Here is an 18,953-nt window from a genome sequence, read left to right on the forward strand (position 1 = left end):
TGTTTGTCTTATTTGCATGTCAGGAAACTGAGTCTGTGGACAGCTGATACTGAAACATGTTGTCCCCTATATCTGTTTACCTTTGTACAGAAGCAGAAACTGAAACTACATTATACTGAAGAAAGAGTCATTTTCTACAGTTTCTTTACAGTCATTGAGGTAAACAGACTCTGGTCTATTTTAGTAGGGATCCTTTCCATGTTGTCAGTTAGATAACAAAAACATTATGAGCCTGACAGTGGCGCAAACAAGCGGTTTACTTTGACTCAGATGTATAGCTGCTTTGTGGTTGGTGGTTATAGCATTGTAACTGGACCAATTGCGATCGTTAGTTGTCCTTAGTAAAATGTTGGACTCAAAAAGGGCCCAGGTTGAAAAATCCCAAGGTTTCCCTTGAAATGCCAGCCCAGACCGTTACACTTGTGTGGTGTTTTGCCTGGTTAACGGCTCTTTCCTGTGTGCTGTATTATTGTTGTGACTGCTGGAATTGGACTGGCCATGTGCTGACCCTCCAGATGGTGCATGACGGTGCTCATTGCTCATAAACACGGCGCTCAAGACCAACCAAACCTGCAGTGGGTGTGTCGCACGCCGATGATAGGTTCAGCTGTTCCTGAGCCATGCCTAATTTATTACCTGCATTAACTTGTCCCAGATGCCTGTGCCCCGCCATTCATTCACCGGCGCAAAATCTGTCAGTTTCCAGTTTCATCTGGAGTCTGTATTTGCCGGGGCCTGTTTTACTCACTGTTCATGAAGAAATAATAGTTCATTAAGCGTAATGGTAATGCCGTAAATTTCTTGCCTGAATGCACTCTTACAAAATGTGTCGTTAAATGGAATGATGAATTGTTGGTTCATAAAAGCTTTGTATTTAATGAGTGGTTCCGTCTTGGCGGGGAGACTAATATTTAGAAGCGGCACACTTGGTGAATTAAAACAAGCTTCGCCTGACATGCACTACACGCCATCAATGCTTTATGACTGCCTGTTCCTCTCTCTATCTCTAATTGATTTTGCTGCACACCCCTTTTTGTGTCTTGTGTGACATGACGCGTATGCTCCGTGTTCTTGTATTAGGATTGTCAGCCATAGTTGGATGGTGTTAGACATATTAAGCTTTTAGTCCACCAATGCCACAGACATATTAATGGCTTTATAACTCTTCCTCTAATGATATTTGAAACGATGTAATAACTTTTATGCTTAAAAATGTGTGAGGATGCTACAGCAAGGCTTTGTTTATGTTATACCCATTGGTAGTCTTTATAGCCCTCTTTTATGTTCCAGTATCCAATGGTGCCATGGCTGCAAGACTGGACAGAGTTGGGCAGACGGCTCTCTTACCTGAGACTCTCCTCCTTACACTCTCCCTGGTTCTCCCTACCTTCTGTATATTTTGTCTGCAGACAGTGGATGCTCAAGGTCAAGGTAAGGTTGAGGATATTTCTTCTTCCTACATTTGGCTGCTTGCTCGATCATGGCTGCTTTGTCGTGATGGTTTGTGAAGAAGTTCTAGGACAGTTTTCGTTATGTAATCTTTGGCTCTTTGGGTTACATATTTGCACTTGCAATGTAAAAATTGTTACACCTGTGTGAACAAACTACGGTCCTACCAGGTGCACGTGTTGTGGTCATTTATCAGATGATTGGTCAGAACAATATTCAGACTTATTTGTCAGCAGGTTAAGTGGTTGTTATACTGTTGTGAGCCCAGGCTAGTTTTGGGACCAGTTTTAATGGTTGTCTCCCAGGGAGACAAGGCCATTCTGCCCTCAGCTGTCAAAGCTCTCCACTGGCTCCCAGCTCTGCCTGCAGCCAGCCTTATTTATAGCATGGATGCCTCTGCCTCACACAACCTGGTGAATGGGCACAACAAACTCAAGAGCACAGACATACGTAGAGGCAACTCACACACACACACACACACACACACACACACACACACACACACACACACACACACACACACACACTCTCTCTCTCTCTCTCTCTCTCTCACACACACACACACACACAAACACACACACACACGCACAGATATGTGCATACACAAACGTACACATACACAGATATTGTATGTATGCACAAATATCTACACACACGTAGGTGCACATACACACACACGCAAACACAAACCTAGGTGTGCACACACATGGACACACACTCACAAGCACAGCCACACTCACACATACACTCAAACCTACTCACATTTTACCAATAAAAAACAAACTAATATAAAATAATAATAATAATTGTAGTTATCCCTTTTTTTCCATTTGGCCAAGTTGGGGCAGGGAAATTGAAGCGGCTACAAGGTTAATGTGTCCTTTTGTGTGGCTGGGCGGAGGAGCTGAGTGGAGAGCGAGTGTTTTAGCATTCAGCCCTCACTGTGCAAGCCTGATTAATGGGCTTCAACTGTGGCACATGCCAGGGTAAAATATACCAGAGAGGGAACGAAAGAGCGAGGAGAAGATGAATTAGGAAGACAGGAGAGGACAAGCAAGGAGTGAGGAACGACAGAGAGTTTGGAAAACAGACCAAACATGTCCAAAACCATATAGAGCCATTAGGGACACGTGAGGATCAACCAAGACACTGGTGATTACTTTTGGTTTATGAGAGGACAAGGACCCTTGGCTGTGAAGGAGGATTTACATCAGCTTATTCCCAAAGAAATGTTTTCAGACCACGCCTACCTTGGTCCACATTATTAAAGCAGAAGTAGTGTAGAGTATGCAAATGCTAACCTGTAATTACATTTCTACAATGATTTCTGCTTGTTTTCCTTTATTTATTTCAGAAAAAAAACCCAGAAAAAAAACGAGATTGATTGCTGTGAGAGCCTGGGTGACAAGACCATAAAGTCTCTGCCAGGCTCCATACGCGTTTTGTTTTACAAGGCCAGTAAATTGTATTGGAAAGCTGAAAGGGTGTGAGGCTGAGGGGGCAGTGTGGGCTAAAACCCACAGTGAGAAAGAGACAGCTCCTGTGCCCCAATCCAAGATATTACATCTGACCGCTCATATATTTACATGACCTTTGCTGACTTCACATATTGATAAAACGGTTTGTCCACTGTGTCATGATGGAAGATGGAGGGCTCCTGTGGTCGCCGTGGAAGGGGCGGCGCAATTTGTCCTCACAGGGGCAGATCAAGACAAACCACCCAGCCACCCACAGAAGCCCCCTCTGACTAAGTAGCGGGAGGATAACAGCATTAGGTGTAAGACCTGTGTTTGTCCCCTGAGTGTGGCTGTGTCACTGGGAAGTAAGCATCTACCCCCATGCTTGGTTGTGCTGGTGTCCATCGGTTCAAACTTCAGCCCTTAAAAGCTCTGGTTTGGAGCTGGTCGAATGAGTGATGATTGGTCTCAGGCAGCCTGATCACTCACCACTGCCATACAGTTAGGCATGTGAAGAATAACTCAGATCCACGTCTCCCAGGCTGAGCCCGATAGGGCCTATTTCATCTTTCAAATGGACCACCGCGACCAATTCTTGTTTTCTCATTACTTTCGTATGGTTTATTGTCAGGTTGCTTTTGGTTGTTTGCATGTGGAAGGTTCTGAAGTGTAATGCTACTAGGTTGATATATCCATATTTGTGTTTTGACAGGTAAACCACATTAAATGATGTCTTAGTGAAGGATATTATTCATTGGGATTTGCAGGTGTTTGCATAGAATTAGTGAGAATTAATGTCCGCTCTATTGGATCAGTTTGATTTATCCTTGGCTGTGTGTCAGTGAACGCTGACCAATCTCTCGAGGCGCTCATCCATGTCTAAACTGGCCCCTCTTTACCCAAAGTAGGTCTGTCACGTGTTTTGACTGAGCCGTGGACATTATATCTCCAAGTCCTCATGGCACCGCGAGAACAATTTAGTCATTTAGGATGCAAATTAAGACGTCTTTGAAGTTTAAATTGCATTGGGAGCCTTTGCAGGATTAAGGACAAAACCCTCGTCACATGACCATGAGAAGTCCTAATCCGCCTTTAATGGTATGTTTAACCATTAGCCAACCGTTCAATGCTCAGAGATGCGTCGGCGTGCTTTGATAATGGGCTCCATCTCTCGAGTGTAAGCAGAGTGTTTATTCAGACTGAGTGCTCTGAGCACGGCCATCTGTGCTGTGCTGTGATGACTGGGGTGCTTTTGGCCGAGACCCGTGAAACAACGATGGGGGAATGTCTGTTGTTTTTCTCTGTGAGTTGTGTGTATTTCAGCATTCTCACACTGCTCTGCTTCCCATGCAGACAGGAGCACCATTGCAGTGCAGGTGTGTGTGTGTGTGTGTGTGTGTGTGTGTGTGTGCAGAAGCTGCCGTTTTATTGGAATGTTAGTTGCTGTGATTTATCTCTTCCCTGTGCTATCAGCAGACTTAGACAGCTGCCCTGGCAGATGTGCCTTCTCCTGCAGCCTCGGGTGACAGTCACTCTCTCTCTCTCTCTCTCTCTCTTTCTCTCTCTCTCTCTCTCTCTCTTTTTCCTTCTCTCTCTCTCTTGCTCTCTGTCTTTCTCTCTCACTCGCCCATGCACAGACACATACGTGCCCATATTCTAAGGTATACAGTGCTTAGCCATAACTTCTTATTTATGAGATGGTAACAGGCAGGCTGGTTTATGTATTCCAACGGGACACCTGCATCTTGCGAGTCTGCTTTTACTGCCGGTCTGAGCTGGTGGTCCTTGGAGATGAGGACTCAGGACTCAGGCAGAAGAGACCAACCCTGCACGGATGAGAGTGACAGGGTCATCATATCACCAAAGACTTTCCCCTGACACAACACTGACCTGGACAGAGACTACCAGTTTTTAAGTTATGGCAAAGCTTGCTGACAGACAGATATACAGGCAGCATTTATATGGCATCACATTACAGCGAATACCCTTGAGAAAGACAGCAAACACATATGTGCTTTCATTTAATGTTCAGAAGTTAGAGCACTATTAGCTTAGGAATCCATTCCAATGCTCTGTCAAACTTATAGCCAACTCAAATCTGTGCTGAAATAATACGTGTACATTCACATCTAAATATTGGAAATTAAATGTTCTACTTCATGACCATAAATTAAGAATCCGATTATCAGATTTCTCCAGATCACTTCTGTCCTTCAGTTCCTTGGTGTGAACATGTATGTCCATGGTATTGTATGATATTTGAAGTCTCTTTGTGCTGGAGAAGAATGGCTTCCAGTGGTGACTGAGAAGAGCTGAGCCTCCCTATCTGTAAACATTATGCTTATGTTTACTAGTTTTTTTTATTATAGTTAGTTTCAACTATGTTTTTAACTATGTTTTTTACTATGTAAAGTGCGCTACAAATAAAATGCATTATTGTTATTATTATTGTAAACTAGTTTTTTGTCCTTTGAGCGTGGCAGCCTGTCAAGGTGAACGTGCCGCTGCTGGCGAGCCAGGGTGCAGGGCAAGGCTGTGCCCGCTGCCAGGAGGGTCTGACAGTGTGCCAGCTCTAAGGGTAGAGTGGGGGGGGAGTCTGACTGTGTGTAATTTGGATGAGCTGAGAAGTGGCGGTTGAATAACGTTGGTGAGAAATGGCACTCGGACAAGGTCATAGGCATGATAAGTACCTGAAAGTAGCATCGTATTCTGAAATGATGAGTCATTTTATTTATATCAACATGCTGAGAGGTGCTTACTACTGTACCTTAAATGCATAAGCTGTTTGAAACACCAGATTTCTTTGTACTCCAGTGAATAAAATGACTTTCGGAGATCTCTCCACCTGTGACCATAACCATCTTCTAACAGTCCTAATAAACATATAGTAGCCCGGTGTACGAGGTTTACTGTGTTAGATATGTCTGGAGAGTCTCTACTGAGGAGAACATCGCATAGTTATTGGATGTGTTTTATATCAGAAGAGGTTACTGTTGGCAGATAAAGCATTCACAAACCCATATAGTAAGTCATCTTCTCATGATTTGGTGAATTCATCATGAAAATGGTCCTGTACTTTCGCTCCGTCTCTTTTTTTCCCGTCTCGCTCTTCTTCCAAAGAATAAATGGGAAGCTGATTGATATTTGTGAGATGAACTGCTGAGCAATGGCGTTTCCAGAGAAACATGGGTGAAAATACCAGGGCCGACATCCAGCACACGGCACGGGTCAATTTGTAAAGTGTAGTGCTTTTGAGATATTAATGTGGAGGAGACATTTGTCAGAGTGTTTGTGTCTGTGATGGCTTCATTCATACACCCCATTCGTCTCTCTGGGAATTCTATTTTTCTCTGTTTTATGAGTGGGATGGGGAAAAGACAATTTATCATGACGAATGGCGCAATTACTTTTTGTTTTCCCTCTCAAAGCCTTCTCTTTGGGCCATGGCTCATATTAACTCAATAGTGGATGATGAATTCCTAGGAAATACCCAGACATTACCCTCTTACTGGAGTTGTACTGGCCCCTACAATCCTGCCTGTGCTTCCCTACCAGTACTTTTTATAAATATTTATAAACATAATATAAACATTTCTTTTATAAATAGTAACGTTAATATGTTTGGATGATATCTTGTGCCTGGTCAAGGCTGTTTGACTCTTCGAAGTGCATTCTTAAGCTTCAACCCTCTTACACAAAGTCCACCCTTATGACTGTTATGCAATGGGTCCTTATTGGATTACTCACTTGTGAAATGATGAAATGCTGAGGTAAGGTTTGGTGTGAGCAGCGAGTCTCAAGCCCTTCTCACAATCTCCATACCACTGAGGCCCCCTTGTGGCAGTGTACAGCCACAGCCTACAAAAAAAAATTCCTTGGCTTTTAGTTTAAATCAATAAATATGAATTGGGAAATGATCTAAATTTCAGTCCTCACTATTTGTTCCTAGTGTTCATTTATGCCTTGTTATAACCACTATAATATCCGCTGGTGTTTATGGCATGTACTTTCTACTTCATGCAACTCAATGAATGACTGAATGTCTGTTAATCTGGGAGTTTACATGCACATATATTATGAAATGACAGTGACGATCAGGAGACATCAATCCTTATGGTGGTGACATAAATCCACAGGTACACAAACTGGTGGTTTTATGACCTAAAGTATGATCTGTCACCCACTGTCTATAAACAATACCTCAGCACACCAGCCTAAATCTCATTTTCTTTTGTTCTCTGTACATAATAATTTATACTACAATAACAATGAGCATGAATGTAGTCAGATCAATGTCTTCTGTATTTATCACACACACAAAAGCTGAAGTTTGTCATGACACAACATGACATGTTTTCTAGAATCACATTAAACAGCTGAGCTATACACTATACAGCTATACATACAGTATATGTGCAATTATCTGATTAAGGTAATGTAATGTCTACCAATGACTGCTATGGACAGTATCAACAGTGGTACATTGTAAATAGTTTGTGACTACATCAACATCAACTATCATCCATACCTGCATCTCTTCGACAGGTATATTTTTTTGGCGGCTAGCTCAACAGGGCTGAAATTTTCTGATGTCAGTTTTGATTGTGTGGTTCTCTAAAGTCTAAACAGTGATGTCACCCTAAATTTGCCTTTAAGTACTGGCGAGAATGTAGGTCTCTGCCCTTATTAACACAAAATGTACAGCAGGTTTTTATTTAAATGTTTCCCCTTAAGACAAAAAAATGATGGTAATAAGAGAGCTCCCTTAGAATGTCATAATACAAACCCTACACTAGGTGGCACCCTTGGAATTCAGTTCCGGAATGCAGCTGGCCATGAGGTACACCAAAAGCCATCATGGTAGAAGCAGAAACAAACTAGATGCCTACAAACCAGATAGGGTCATATAAACTACAGCTTACAACAATAACAGCTTAATTTCTAAAATCCTGTGTTATGTTTGGTGAATGGGTTTGTAGGCAGACTTGTGTATACTTTAGATTGACATGATCAATTTGCATTCCATGCACCCATCGGTGACATAAATGGCAATCAGAGCCACAAACATTCTACTATATTTTGAACTCAGTTCATCCTAGCGAATTATGTACAGTGAATCCCATCCAGTTCTCACTGTCTACTGTTACAGGTCTTCATTCAGTCCCATTACTGCTGAGGTCCAGTCTTGGGTGGGGTCGTGTCTAGTACATCTAGGAGAGCCATTTGTCTTAAGGCTACGGTAGTAAAGCTCAGTGATAGCTAGTTTACTAAGATAGGCAATGCTAGTTAACCATGAATGGCCTGAACACAGATTTGATGCTGCTGACCACTTAATTTGGCCCTCAGTGTTTGCATATTAGTGTCATTGACTGTTGAGATCATACCAACGGACAGTGTGGCAGAGCTAAGGAGCCATCTTGTCTGTGTGTGTGTGTGTGTGTGTGTGTGTGTGTGTGTGTGTGTTTGTGAAAGAACGCAGGCCCTCATCGTCCCCACTCCCCTCCTCTGCCAGTAGCCAGCCTCATGAAAAATTATTGAAGGCTATAAACTCACTGTCACCTACTGTCACTTCTGAAAGTGTGTGTGTGTGTGTGTGTATGTATGTGTGTGTGTGTTTGTATGTGTGTGTGTGTGTGTGTGTGTGTGTGTGTGTGTGTATGCGTGTGCGAATGGGACCCAGCAGACACTGGCGTCAGTCTCCTAACACACGCCAAATGCCAAGCCCCATTAACTCTTCCCCCTCGCAGTTGTGCATTCTGAACACCGCTCCTCCGCCTCTTCTCCTAATGGCATCTGTGATTATCTTTATTTCCATTTAAATGAAGGAGCCGCAGCACACAACCGCCCCACACCGGAGAGAGCGAAAACCTGAAGGTCGTCGGCTGATGTGTTTGTGCCTGACGAGCTAGGAGAAGGGAAGGTGGCAAACAGCATCAAGTTGATATGGATACTGGAGGTGACTGGGAACTTCTGCTTAGAACAAGGCCAAGCATGTTTTCACCAGAACAAAAGGACCCTTTAAAAGACCCTTCCCCCTAAGATGTAGCCCTACAAAGAGTCCTAGTACTGTATCGCCTGGGAATTAAAGAGGTAATACAGTTTTTTTAGTTTTCCTTATGGATTTGACATCGTTGTTTTCCCACTCTGGTTTTCCCTGAGAAGGAATTTTTCCACTTCATCCAAAGCAGCTTGATGTGACGATGTGATTGGTGCACACGCACCTTCTCCCTGGGTAAACACACTGAGGTATGATGGGACATGTAGCAGCTGATTTGATCCACCCTCAGGGAAATGTCACAATTACAGCAGAAAAGCCTCCACACTACCCCTGAAACTAATGCTTGGCCTCCCACGACCATCTCTCATCTCTCTCTCTCTCTCTCTCTCTCTCTCTCTCTAATCCACCTTGGTGCATTCTTTTCTTTCCTTTTGGTCTTTCTGTCTTTTGTCTCTGTATGTCCCTACACTGTATTTTACTGTCTGTCTGTGTCTATAAGCCCCCATATGCTACTGTTGCCCCACCTAGCTTTCCAATAGCTACATTCACCATACAGATCCACCCCCAGCTATTGAGGCAGCTATTTAAGAATTGCTGCTGATCTAACAAAATAAGCCGCTGATGCTATTACGTGTGTGTGTGTGTGTGTGTGTTCGTGTTTGGCAATGTTATGCTTTGCTATAACATTATTGTTTTAATGAGCGTACAAGCATGTTGGTTTGATTTGTTGATTTGTTTTCCATTTAATCTCGGGTTTATGTGACCTGTTTCGTGATTTTTCACTTCTTGTTAAAGGAGAGACATCTCCAGGGTGACATTTATGGGGATCTCAAACGCAACACGTTCTCATCAAGTGCTGCGGTGCTCTTAGATTAATGGGGCTGAGGAGGTGATTATGCAGGGCCGTACATCATGGCTGCCCGCCTGCTGCCACTGCTGTCAATGGCCAGCCCTCCTATATCCTTCTGCCTCTCTGTCGTTCTACTATTAGCTGTGCTGCTAAGGTACACCTGCAATCCATTTATACAGTCCAACTGTGTACCCATTCCTTAGCTGTAGAAAACTAAGGGCTGGATCCCTTTTTTGAAGGTATTAACTCTGTTGTTATCTGTGATGATGCAATTTTTGTGAGGGACTTTGGTTCTTTCAATGTTTGGATTTTGGAAATTTCACACACATTTTTTGTTTGGGTGTTTATCGGTTTACCTGTGTCTGGTTCTTACATGGTTGCTCTAAAAAGAAAGCTCCATATTCCTCCCCACCCCCCCTGCCACCCCGCCATCTTTCTGGTTGACACTCCTTCTTAAGGCTCCCTCCAGCTGGGTTTCCCTGCCGTCTCTCAGGGATAATCTTCTCTCAGACTCCTCCGCTTCTCCTGTGCTGGAACCCAGACTCGCTCCTCAGCTCCCTCTTTTTTTCGATGGCCGCCGCATGTCATATTGTCTGTGATGTTGTGCAAGTCTGGAAGGGATGCCGCAGGTTTACACCTGGTGAGACGTGCCGGAGGAGGCAGCCAGACAAATCTCACACTCCTGCTTGTTTGCCATGTGGTAGCATCATCTTGTTGTGTCCTGCACATCGTGTTAGTGTCGCCTTTAAAGCAACGTCTTTCATAGCTTTTGACTGACAATCATTTTTCGCTGTGTTTACAGTGTTTGCATCCTTTAATGTACAGTTAAGACTTTCAAAGTCAAAGTCGTTTATTATGGTCACACAACAACACATGTGCATTTTGGGTGGCGACACAGGACACACACACAAACACACACACACACACACACACACACGCATGCCGAAGAGGTCGCCAGTGAAATTTGTCCTCTGCTTTTAACCCATCCTGAGCTGTCCTTCCTCGAGGGCAGCCAGGAGCAGTGGGCAGCTTTTAATGGCGCCCGGGGACCAAGCCAAGTGATCATGTCCAGTCTTGGTATCAGGTGAATGGCATTGAGTGAAGAATCAGGGTTAAACAAAGATAGATTATCACAAATAATTTTAAGTCATAATTCTAGTTATGATCTATTTTATAGGGAAGAGAAAAAGAGAAATAAACATGAAGAGAAAAAGAGAAATAAAGACACAGAGGGAGGGAAAGACATTATGTAAGCTGTATTGTGTCCATATTGCCCTAAAGCTGTCTTATACTTGGATGTTTATCTCATCTGTCAAGTCTAGTCTCATAAATCTCATGGTTTCTTTATTACATGTTTCCTTCTCCATAGCCAGTTGCTAACACACCTCTGTGCTGGGCCTGTGTGTGCTCACAAAAGTAAAAAACTGACTTGACAGACTTTACTTTCAGAATACCATGGATATCACAGGATAGGATACCGTGTGTAAGTCTGTCCACCTCATTGTCTCTAACAAGCCCTTCTGCTAGTTATAAAGGTAGACAATGCATTTTGCAAAAGGGTTTTCTCAAACCAAATCTAAGCATTCGTTGGTCACATTTTGACAAAACCACTTTGACTCCAACTGATGTCAGCAGTCATACAGACCGCTTTTGTCAGCTTTGATGAGAACACGTTGACAATTTCTTGGATGAATTGACATAGTATTTTGTGAAACTGTCTTTAACAGCTAAGTGTATCTCTGGTCTTTACGGACACAATGCTATACATGGGGCACCAACGTGTGTTGTTCCTCTAGGCTGCATTACACTAACAATTCAAAACAGTTGTAATATTCAACCCAAGATGTGTCATGACTTAACCCAATGTAATGAAAGAAAGTTTGTCCCTAAATAAAAGGGGGATATCAATCTTTATCACAAAAGTCAGGCTATATCTCCATCTATGCTTTTGTCAGTTGTCATCAACTGTTCATATAATAATAATAATAATAATTTATTTTATTTGTAATGCACCCTTCATTCAAAAGAATCTCAGAGTGCCAATATAGGGCTCATCCATCTGTATTAACACCAGCGTTTTGATGTAGGGCCAGAATGAACATGGCTTTGATAGGGCGAAAACTTGGAGAACAGACATGTGTACAGATTTAAATGGAAAGAGGTGATTAGCTTACATCTGCCTAAATCTTAGCAATGCCTTGTTGAGTCCCAGGTGTCACCCTGCAGAGGTGTGACCCAGTGCTGAAACCTTGACCAAGAATTCCCCATCTGCAGCCATAGCTTTTAATTTATGACAGTGTCAGATCAGGAAGTTTAAACTATAATTAAATGGATTGGAACTGCTAATACACAGGCGTTTTACACCACTGAAGGCGCTTACTGCTGAGTTGTGCTACCTGCATGTGTAAATTGGCCTTCTCTTTCTCTCTGTTGCTACCTCTCCATCTCTCTCTCTCTCTCCATCTCTCTCTCTCTCTCTCTCTCTCTCTCTCTCTCTCTCCCGTCTGCTGCTCTCTGAAGCCAGCCCAGCTCGGTGTGGGCGACGGATTAATCTTCCCGGCACATTATTGAATGCGTTCTCCGGCGTGGGGAGCGGCCCATAAATTGTGCTTGTCACAAAGGCTCCCGCACCTGCTCTCAGCCTTGGAGTCTCAGACCAAAACTTGCTCACATTTCTGCACACACCACCCAGGGCCAGGCAAATAAAGTCACAGGGGAGAGGTGAGGAGGAAATGACAGGTGGGAAAAACAGAGGGAGGGGAGGAAGAAAAGAGAGGAGTGTCCAAAAAAAGAAGGGAGAAAGGTAAAGGAAAAGATGGAGTGATGCTGAAAGAGTGAATGGCATTGCAGAGAGACTGGTTAGTGGTAATGTAAAAACATGCATGTTGTGATGTCTAAGCAACTGCCTTTAGCACATCTAGTGCTCTTGTTTGTTGTGACTGCCCTTTGTTGCTGAGTGCAATATTTGGGTTCAAGAAGAGGTTTGAACATCAACTACCACAAACGCTTATTGAAGCACACATGCAGTCACTATTTCATGTCATGCGTAGTCTTGGCGATGCTTTAAAAAGGTCACTGCTCGTTGCAGCTGCTAAAGCCCCAGTACGACTGTAATGGCTTTTTCTCTGGCAGAACAATCAATGGCTAAACAGTCCACTGAACTGAATTAGCCGGCGAGTTCAATCTGCAATGCTTTAACAAGCCCACCCCACCACCACCCCCCCCATTATGAATATTTTACCTGCATGGCAGCAAGCACGACAAAATCAATGAACCCTCTTCACATTTGTCGCCTGCCGGCATGCATGCAAACATACACACTCTCACTCACTCACGCTGACACACATGCACACACACTCCACGCAGCTTTTTCTCCCGCACTCCTTCCTCTGTCACACATAGACTATGAACTTATCTTGCATGTAGACAAATGGTCCTAGACACACAGCACGGGCGTGGAGTAATAACCCCAGGGGGAGCACACGCAATAGTGATTGCCTCTGCTATAATCTTTCACGCTAAAACACATTCAAAGTGTCTCTGGAGAAATGGATGCAGAGTTGATGCATGAAAATCTCATCATTACTTCTTTGGAATATATTTATAGATAATGTGCAACTTTACTTAAGGTCAGAAACACATGAAATTCACATCCATTAAAAACTGATTTAAATTTGCAAATCTCTTTTTGCTTTTTGAAAACATACAAACAAACAACATAAAAACACCTAGCCTTTCTGAAGAAATCTGCAACTCTAAAGCATTAGCAGTGTGTAAATAGCTGTATATAAAAAAGCATTTAAAAAAAAGACTATGCTCTCTGATATTTGGGTGTTATAGAATATATTTGACTTAGCCAATAGGGGGAGCTTTAGCTCCTGTTTTGACTTCAGCGTCTTTTTAGCACCCTTTAAGTCCTCCTCTCTTCATCTCCTCTTCTGCCTGGACACTTCCCTCTTTTCACATTTTCTTTTGAAGTATCTTCTACAACCTTTGTCCAGAACACCGCACCTTGATTCACAGATTGACGTTACAATGAAATGCCTTGCTGTATGTACGTGTCACAAGGAAAACAATATCAGACATCTTCAATCTGGGCATATTCTATTCTTTGTTGTGTTTACAGTTTTCAGTATGTGATTTTGTCATCACAAAACTGATTTCACTGAATATTTCTTGTTCAGTTCTTTTGCTGATAGCCTACACGTGTTCATCACCTTATGTGCTGGAGAGCTTTGTTGCAGTTCCATTCACCTGGAGGCTATTCTAGAACCCCCCTCCTCATTCTTGTAATTCGGTTATTTTCTTTCTCAGTCACTCTCCCATTCATTCACTCACTCACACACCCAAACCCTCTGTCTCTTCATCTCCTTCTTACAGGCTTTTGATACTCCCTCAGCTCTGTCTCTCTCTCTTCCCGCCTATCTCCCTTTCTCTCTCTCTCTCTCTCTCTCTTTCTCTCTCTCTCTCTCTCTCTTTCTCTCTCTCTCTCTCTCTCTCTCTCTCTCTGTCTTTATGCGTCTCCCTTCCGTTGGTTTCATCCCGGAGGTGAAGAGCTGACTCCTATAATTACCCAAGTGTCTGTGAAATGAATCATTGGGCGGCTGATTGAGCTGCATGATGGGAAACATCCATCCTGATCCTGCCCGTCGCTCTAGTCCCCCCGTCCCCCCGTCCCCCCGTCCCCCCCATCCATCGCTGGCACATGCACACATTTTCTCCTGCCAGTGCTGTCAGCAGCATGGGACTGGGTGTGGTCACACTGTGGTCACGACTAGACAGACAGCCATGAGCAAGATATGAGAGGCAATGGAAGCTAGGTGCATGTTGTGTGACCTAATCAACACACCGGGCCTCAATTTCATAGATGCACTATGCAGTTCTAATGTGCAAGAAAGCGATTTTGATTACCAGGGCACATTCATTTGGTAATTGGGCACAGATCTGATGCACCTTTGAGGGGCAGACTCACGCCTCATTGGGTTGTGTCTGATCAGAAAGGTAGGCGTTGCATGGAAATTGTTTTGCGGAAAGCGTTCTGCCACCTCCTTCTTTGAAATATAAGTTGCATCTTGGGTTTCAATTTCTGGCAGGTGTATCTAATCTAATCTCTGTACAGTTTGACAGCATAACATTGAACACTTAGTTACTAAATTGACCGAACATTTAACTAAACAGAATATTTTACCAAGTAGCTACAAAGGCTATGCAACTATGTCCAACAACACCACACCGATAGTGAATATTATAATCCAGTAGCCCATCATTCATCGGGGCCTAATGCGCAATAAATAGTGAGACAAAAAAGTAAGATTTTTAAAATATTTATTAGTATAGCATAGGATTCACTCAGTTTAATCCACTTATCAACGCGTTGTTCTCCCATATTCCGTTCTAATATAGCCGAACATCTCTCAGTATAGTGGCAATTAAGATAGAACTACAGTGAGAAGGAGCACAATGTCTGTCTACAAATGGGATAATTCCATAAAATATTTTATTTGTTTTCACTTTTCATTTCATATATGTTATTGCCAACACAGGCAACTGAAGCTAACATACAAGTTGACATTTCACAGTGGGTCTGTCCGAGTCCAGTAATGTTGCTTGAATTAGAGGCACCAACCATATTTTTTATTTAAAATATGACTACAGTTGTTGTAATAGAGACAGGGCACAACTGTTAGGCCTTATGCACACTGCACGCTGTGTAAACATAAACAGATGCCAGATTGGTGGTTTTTATGCATGACATATATGGGAGCATGCATGAGCTGGGACTGGAAAATCTGTCCCATGTAAACATGTCTGGCCGTGATTTTTCAGTTCTGCTCCCACAAAACTATGTAATACCTGCTTTTTTCACATTTTCACAAATTACATAGTTTCGCGGGAGCATAACTGAAAAATCCATCCTATGCAGACCTCTAGCCCATGGTTGGTTAAGCCATGTTGATGATGATCATTGAGGGTAGACATTGTTTGTATCAAGCCACTTAATGAGCGATAATATGATATTATATACATTATATATTATGATATTAAATTAAGAGCCTTATTATAGCTCTCATGTTTGCCCTGAGTAACAGCTGGTTTGTAGTTGGTTTAGTGTGTTTTTGCCCTCTGGCCCTACGGCCTTCTAGAGCTCTGGGGATTCGGGTTTATGATTAAACGTACTTGTGTGTGATTTGAGACAGTTGTTTGTGATTTGAGATACTTACGTATGGTTGACTTGAACAACATCGATGAATTTATTTGAGACTTATCATCCATCCGATGGAGATCAGTTCACCTGGATTGAGCTAAGAAATTAGATGGACTTGGGCTGGGTGTCAGTTGAACATCGTCTTCCAGTGTTGCTCTCCCTTGGACTCTTAAGTTATTTTGACACCAGCTCCCATAGATATGTGCAGCTTCTGCCAATTGACCTGAATGATAACTATAGATGCCTCTGGCACACAATTATGAATCATAACCTGGGACCGCAGGTGGCTGATTAGGATCCTCTTCCTGAACTCAAGCAAGTAAATACATGCACTAAGAATTTCCTCTTCTAAAGATTGCTGGTGTTACTGGACAATCGTCGCACTTACCTTCAAGGTTCATATCCATGAGCTGTTTGCTTTTAATTGATTTAAACTTTTTTATTATGTTGTTTTGTTAAATCCATATATTTAAAATGCATTCTTTTATTCATTTGAAACGAAATACAAATACAGGACATCTGTATGCACATATCTCTCAGTATCACTTGTGACGAATCATCTTTAAGCTGTGAGATTAGTAACTCATACTTTGTGTGTATATCAGTCACTATAAGGGAGTGTTACCCCAATGCTACATTTACCAGAAAGATTAGTGGTGCCAGTGGGTGAGATTAGCCATGTTTACAATAGTTGTACTCAGTCCTCCCAAAAGGAGAGAGATCATATTTCATAATAATGCCTACATTAAGTTGCTCGTTTCCCCAAGCTATATGTGCTTGGGTTGTTTTCATCTATGAAAAATGTATGTCATGTCACTAATTTCATGTCTTTCTCTAGAACAACCTAAAAAAATGCACCTGTCGTGGCATCCCTTGAAAACGTTTTTTTTATTGTCCCATTAAGAGGTGTTTCTAGAGACTGGGTGTTGTCTTTTTGTGTTGAATTGTGTATGCAGTATTATTTTTGTTTTCCTGGAGGCACAGTTTAAAAATATTCCTGCTGTTGAGGGCTTTGTCACAGCGGTACAGTTCCCATCTATAATCAGAAACGCTTCCTCAGAGCGACAAAGTCAAAAGGCAAATGGCGTTGGGATTCATCTCTTTGTCGCTGTCTCTCTGGACCTGCTGCTTTGATGTCTAGTCTCTCTTCTCAGAAACGAAGAGGGGCACAAACAAGAAAAAGCCTCCTTTCTTCTCTCTTTCTCTCTCAGTCATGCTCTTTCTTTCTCCCATCACACACACGCATGCACGCATGCACGCCTGCACTTATGCACACACACACACACACACACACACACACACACACACACACACACACACACACACACACACACACACACACACACACACACACACACACACACACACACACACACACTTTCTCTCTCTTTCTCCCACTCCACTTCTCCTCAGTGTGTCTGTGGCTGTGTTGTGATGGAAGGATGAGCTCCATGACAAAGTCAATGGGACAGGAGGATCAGGGCTTAAAGGACTGGCTTTACAAAGATTGTTTAATTAGTAATTCTTCAGCAGCTCTCCAAGGCAGGAGAGATCAAATTCACACACACACACACACACACACACACACACACACACACACACACACACGCACACACACACACACACACACACACATTTGCGCGCACACACTTACACGCACAGACACAGACACAAGACTCAACAACAGACAAAGACAGAGTGTCTTTTTTTTTAATAAGCAGGTTAAAAAATGTTAACATTAGATGTCAACCATAGGTTATACAAAGTGCCACACGATAATATGTAAATGGAAACAAAAAAAAACTATCATAAAGACTTAGTGACAAATACACACACAGTCTCTTCTAAGACATGCACATACACAGTTATGCTCACAAACATTCTCTCTCTCCATCACACACACAGAGGCACGAGCAATTATCTTGGCTGCAGTTTCTTCCTCACAGATTGTGGTTCACTCCTGAGATACCACGGTGGTTACAAGTGTCGCTTTCATCCGTGACATTTCCATCCTGCTGGAAGCCAAGAGCTTAACGAGCTTGGATGTTAATACTTTTAATGTTTACTTCAGAGAGGACCTGTTATGGTACATAACAGTATGGATGGTTGGATACAGATATCGGGCATGGGCAGTGCTGTAATGGCCGACAGCTTGGTTGTGATCGTCTATGTCAGCAACACACACACGGTTGCCTCTGTGGTTTGAGGAGAGATCACCACACAGATCCTCTGAAATGATCGTCTCTCAATGGCTGGTAGGATATATGAGCCATGTCCGTGATCTGATGATAAAGCCATTACACGCAGTGAGGAACGCTCGCTCTGTTATTACCGATTCAGAACAAGTGATTGAATATTGCGTATAAGTGCATTCCTGAGATGTTTAAACTGCATATGTCCAAGTAAGCATGTCAGATGATAACTTCATTGGATTTCTAAAATTGCTTTAAAGTACAGAAGCTATTAAATTGCTCGTGTGGCATGTTTTTTCCCCTGGAATGCACAAGTATTTACTTAGTTAGGAGCATTGAACCCTGCAGTGTGGCTGACAACACAAGCAGCAGTGGTCTCATTCTCTCTCTCTCTCTCTCTCTCTCTCTCTCTCTCTCTCTCTCTCTCTTTCTCTCTTTCTCCCCCTCTGTTGGCTTGACGAAGCATAAGTCTCTCTCAGCACCTGATCTGCTGTAGATTGGAGAGCAATTCCCACCTGTCGGCTACTGGGTGAAATTGACAGTGGCGGGGATGTGCTGTGACATGTGTGTGTCAACGCTGGGAACTCTGGGTAATCCAGTCCATTTGTAAGAAACTGCACCTTGACTGTGCTATTGGCTTCACTGCAGTTTGAGGGGATTATAGCCTAGTGGTTGATATACCTGTTGATACCCCCCCCCCCAGAAAGATTCATAGCTGTGTAAATAATATTATTACTCTTCAATATTAGTCATTACTATGACTTTGACTATTGACTATGGCCAAATCAAAATTGAATGGTCA

At 42.8% G+C, this 18,953-nt stretch overlaps 1 protein-coding gene across 11 annotated transcripts in view; it reads left to right on the forward strand.

The window, feature by feature from the left end:
• The window catches only part of robo2 (roundabout, axon guidance receptor, homolog 2 (Drosophila)), a 362,580-nt gene that overhangs the window by 5,030 nt on the left and 338,597 nt on the right, over nt 1–18,953 (forward strand). For 10 of the 11 annotated variants that reach the window (XM_042708692.1, XM_042708691.1, XM_042708693.1 and 7 more), the window contains exon 1: nt 1,290–1,431. In XM_042708692.1, coding sequence (XP_042564626.1) covers nt 1,305–1,431 — 127 coding nt within the window. In that variant the 5' untranslated portion in view covers nt 1,290–1,304. Of the gene's footprint in view, nt 1–1,289; nt 1,432–18,953 lie in introns of those variants that run through there. The other variant, XM_031573314.2, reaches the window with a different exon arrangement.

The sequence above is a fragment of the Clupea harengus genome, chromosome 9 (genome assembly GCF_900700415.2).
Source record: "Clupea harengus chromosome 9, Ch_v2.0.2, whole genome shotgun sequence".
NCBI classification, from domain to species: domain Eukaryota; kingdom Metazoa; phylum Chordata; class Actinopteri; order Clupeiformes; family Clupeidae; genus Clupea; species Clupea harengus.